Source organism: Nothobranchius furzeri, chromosome 4 (genome assembly GCF_043380555.1).
Source record: "Nothobranchius furzeri strain GRZ-AD chromosome 4, NfurGRZ-RIMD1, whole genome shotgun sequence".
Lineage (NCBI taxonomy): Eukaryota > Metazoa > Chordata > Actinopteri > Cyprinodontiformes > Nothobranchiidae > Nothobranchius > Nothobranchius furzeri.
Window position 1 is genome coordinate 62,955,908 of NC_091744.1, and position 4,790 is coordinate 62,960,697.

At 38.2% G+C, this 4,790-nt stretch overlaps 1 protein-coding gene across 19 annotated transcripts in view; it reads right to left on the reverse strand.

The window, feature by feature from the left end:
- The window catches only part of LOC107388605 (pleckstrin homology domain-containing family A member 5), a 121,890-nt gene that overhangs the window by 116,947 nt on the left and 153 nt on the right, over positions 1-4,790 (reverse strand). For all 19 annotated transcript variants that reach the window (XM_070550322.1, XM_070550323.1, XM_070550321.1 and 16 more), the window contains exon 2: positions 4,607-4,683. In XM_070550322.1, the coding sequence (XP_070406423.1) occupies positions 4,607-4,683 (77 nt within the window). The remainder of the gene's footprint in view (positions 1-4,606; positions 4,684-4,790) is intronic.

Consider the following 4,790-nt stretch of genomic DNA (forward strand, 5'->3'; position numbering starts at 1 on the left):
CACATTAATAGATGTTCAACCATTTCCACTCTCTGAACCTTAGTTGTGCCCTCTGTGTGTTTGTGTTTGGATGTTAGTCATGAGTTATTTGGACAAAGAGGGCAAGCTGTGGTCATTGACTGCACTAAAAGATCATCCAAGCCGTTTCTGCTTCGTTTTTACCAGTAAGTAAAATTATATTTCTGTACTTTATTTTACTGTTGAATGGAGGAAAGGCTGTGTGTTTGGTCAAAGACGGGTTGAAATATAACATGTTGGTTGAGCTGGCTGACTGACTGGGTCACAAAACTCGTGAGCTGACCGAGGCTAGCTAGCAGAGGATTTGGGGCTTCGCTGATCCACTGCAATCAAAGTACGGAGACATGCAACCCTGTTATGCTTCGGCCCAAGGGCTCCACGACAGGCCTGCCAAGAGTGATGGGAGGTGTGCCTAAAAATTTAACTCGAAAGCCAGTGATTGGTCAGGACGCAACTTCCTTTAAATTTGTCAACAGCACTGCCTTTCCCCCTTGAAAGAAATAAGGAGTGCTGAAGATATCAAGCAGCAGACATGGAGCAGAATGAAGAACGTCTCACAGAAAAAGCCCAAAGATTTGAACGTTTATACCCCCGTGACTAAAGGAGAACAAAGATATGCAGCTAACTTATTTTCATAGACTGAAATTATAAGAAACCTGGGTCTGAAGGTGGTGACCCTATAAAGGTGGAGGAGAATGAGGGACAAATTAGTCTGAGTCTATACATTATATACATATATACATGTATACATTAACACAATAGTAAATACACTATTATGGACAGGATACATAACTGTAATGGTGGCAGGCTAAGAAAAGCTCTATGCCCTCTGTTGTCCTGATGGTCCAAATGAAAACATGTCCATCAGTGGGTGTGGGTGACGCTGCACTCGAGCTGACTGAGAAGTATAAATTAGGATTAAGGTGGAACCTAAAAACCGGTGGCTGAACCTTTGAATTGTTATTTTCAAAATTTAGCACGTTTGAACGGCTTTTCCCAAGAACACTGACTATCCCTTTAAAATTGCATAAAAGAAAGAACATCATCAAATTAAACTTTTGGCTGTTTCTTCTTGCAAAGAAAGCAGAACCTTCATCAATAATCCCTTCCCTTATTAATATAGTCCTCTCTAACATGTCTCCTTACTTCCTTTTGAGCTCTGTGAAGCTCTAATTCCATTTTTGAAATGTTTAAGGCTGAATCTGAAGTAGGCATAGTGAAGGAAGTGCAATGTACAGAAATTGCACTAGTCTCTGTGCATCTTCTTATGCTGCTCATAACATCAGAGAAGGTCAAGCAGATCTCATGTTCTGGGTCTGATCTAGGGAGGAAATCTGTCTCGTGTACCATCATTTGCTCTGCCACAACATGGTAATTTGTTTGATCAATTAATTGGGCAGAATAATGCTCTGAATGACAAGTGCAAAGCATGAGCTGAATGCCTTCAGAGGAAAGCAGTTATGAAATGTTGGCTCTCTGACATCGACCGAGTTGACAGAGGAGAGATGAATGAAAATAATGATGTAATCGTGAGGCAGCCAGTGTATTAAACAACCTAATTCCTCTCTTCAGAATATCTCCAAACACGCTGGTTGTGTGCGTTCACAGTGAGCCTTGACCGTCATTTCCCGGATCAATTCAGTTCCGGTTCACAAGTTGGTTTGATTTATAAATAACTTCAATGGGGATTTGTTTAGTTATAAGTCAATTACAAAGCCAGTTTTACCCAGAAATGAAAGAGGAAAAATGAATTGTGCTGCTATGTGAGACTTAAGGGGATACAGCTTCACAACTTTAAAGGAAGTCATATATTAAAAATGTGATCTCTGAGTTTTATAGAGCAATACTGTATGAATAAAATGAAGACCGATTTGAATTATAAAAATGTTTTTATAGGATCCAACACTGTGGAGGAAAAGTTATTCAATTTCTTTTCATAAAAGAAAAAGTTCAAGAAATGGCTTGTACAAAATAAGACTTGAAACTCAAAAGGAAATATACAATTTATGTGTACCCTGCAAATTATTCTTCTTCAGCAAACTATTATTTCCATGCAGAATAATTCCCGTTTATCCAATAATGTATTGAAATTTGTGCATTTATGCCCAAGAGTTGCAGAATATCAATGCAATTTCCCAATTTGTTTATAGTAATCAGTGATTTCTTAATGCACACTTATAAAAACAAATATAATAAGCTGATTAATTTATGAAAACAGTCACTAGTTGTCGCTTGGCTGAAATGAAGGTCACTAACATTTATGAAGAGGCTCAGACTCAGGTTTGCAGGCTGATGAATAAGTCATAGGAACTGGGGTAGACCGATACATTGGGCCGGTATTTACCTTTTTTTTTATATATACATTGGCATCGGCCGATATTTGCTCCTAGTAAAGTCGATTTAAAGTCATGCACATCCTCAGGCAGCCCGGTGCTGTTGCAGAATTTATCTCCAATGTATGTTATGTTCATTAATAACATCTGCTAAATAAATACTCTAAATTAACTTTATTTAGATGTCTGAATTTAACACTGAGCAGTGGACAAAATTAAGATTTAACAGTTAGTTCGTTTCGGGGTTCAAAAACTAATTCAGCTTCAGAAATGTTGTGCATCGACTGACATTATTAGTGACATTTTAGCCTGAAAATAAGGTGGAAATTGTCTAGATATCGGCCATAAAAACTGGCAATAGATATCGGCCATCGGCTGACCACTCCTACATATTGGCATCGGTATCAGCAATAGAAAAACAAATAATGATCACCCTCTAATCAACCTTATCAACCTTATCAGCATAACAAATTGCCAGTACAGGGTGCTGTTGGTAAAGGTAAACAGTCAAAAAATTAAGTTAATCTTTTGTTGTCATATTTTCACCATGTCATTCATAATACATGTCAGTTTAAAAATATACTTTCTTTGGAACTAAATTTTTTGTGTGTAAACTGAATACTTAATTTGGAGCCAGATGTTTAATTTGTATTTATTTTAGAGCAAAATATTTAAACTAAATAGCTAATTAGCATCTAAATACTTCAATAGTAAACTAAATAGTTGATTCAAGCAAAGTATTTTTTAATTTTATTTAAAAATAAAATATTTGGTTAGGAAAATAAATATTTAGTTCTGACTTCAATGTTTAATTTGCAAAAAATAAAAAATAGGCTACTTGAAGTTTGATATTTAGTTTGCTAACTAGCCTAAATGTTGAGTTTGAATTAATGACATTTTAAAGTGTTTGAATGAAATGATGAAAATATGATTTAGAAGAATGAACTCCTATTTTTTAACAGACTAAATGACCCAAAATTGCTGTAAATTTTTGCCTGCATAACTTTATAAACGACACCCCATTTAGAGGAGAAAATGTCACTTTGTTTTAAGAGATGTGCAATTTAAACAAAACTAGGTGATATTAACCAACTCATAGCCCCAGTGGCAGCGCCAGGGGGGCGCTAGGGGGCGCTGTAGCTACCCCTGGATTAGTCATTGCACCCCCAAGTAAATATTAGATTTTTTTTATTTTTTACAATTTAATTTAAATTTAACGTGTGGATGTGATAATATTTAACATACAAAACAAAAATAATCAGTAAATTATCATATAGATAGTAAAAACTTAAACCAAAACAGGAAATTGATGTTAACCTTTGACCCCATTTTCCACCTGCAAATGAGCTAGTGGTAAAATGGATCGGTTTTTGTTGCCCACATTTCCACGGGTTCAGTCAGAAACAATTGAATGTTTGGAAGTGATCTCAGACCCACAAAAACCTACGGATCTGGATGAAGAGAGTCAACCGTCAACCGCCGCAGCAGTCGAGGGTTTTGCCGCTGGAAATGCTAACACTAACGTTAGCTAACCTTGCAACACTATAGATGGTTTTCTGTGTGGCTGTATGTGTTTATGATTTCATGGAAAAGTCAGCGATTGTTCATATGTTTATGATGTGAATTAATGATTGTTTCAGGTGTTGTTGAGGTTTTGAGCACGCATGTGTATCTGCTAGTGTTGAAGGTGTTTTAGAGAACAATAGGTACGCATGACCACTTCCTTCATAGCACCCTCAATAAAAAGACTGGCTCCTTCATAGCACCTGCAGAGAAACATTTCTGGAGCCGCCACTGCGATAGTCCCGTTAACTTCAACGTCCGTTTATAATTAAGCTATTAATCGCACGGAATATATTATCAGGTGCATTTCATGTACCAGGTGAGATAATATCAGGAGTTTCTATAACAATATAACACACGATACGCAAAAGAGATTGAAATTACTTCAAAATCGGTTTACACGTTACAGCCGCTGTCCACAAGTTGCTCGGAGTCACGGTAAACTAGCGTCAGTAACTTCAGTGATCTGGAGGAGGCTCGAGGGCAAGTGGCGCGCGAGCTCCTGCAAAGGTGTGCTCCACGGGGGGCTCACCTTTCCCGGCACGAGCGCTAAAACAACAGACAGCTGGATGTCAGCGCTTCCCACTCCCAGCGTGGGAGGCGTTTTTTTTTTTAGTGAAACACAACAACACATGACGACGGTGGACGTGACATGCACCAGGTGAAACTTGACAGCTGAGGGGCATCTTTACCTGGAGTTTTCCTGTGCCCGGTTATAACCGCCTTTCCGCTCGCTGGATGCAGCCAGGTTGTACTCTTGGCTTCTTCGCTGTTGAGGAAAGGACATCCCGGGGTTTAATGCGCGGTGACTTCATTTGTTCGTACCAGAAACGAGTCGAAGGACTTAAACTGTGTTATTTGAAAATGAAGACTTAC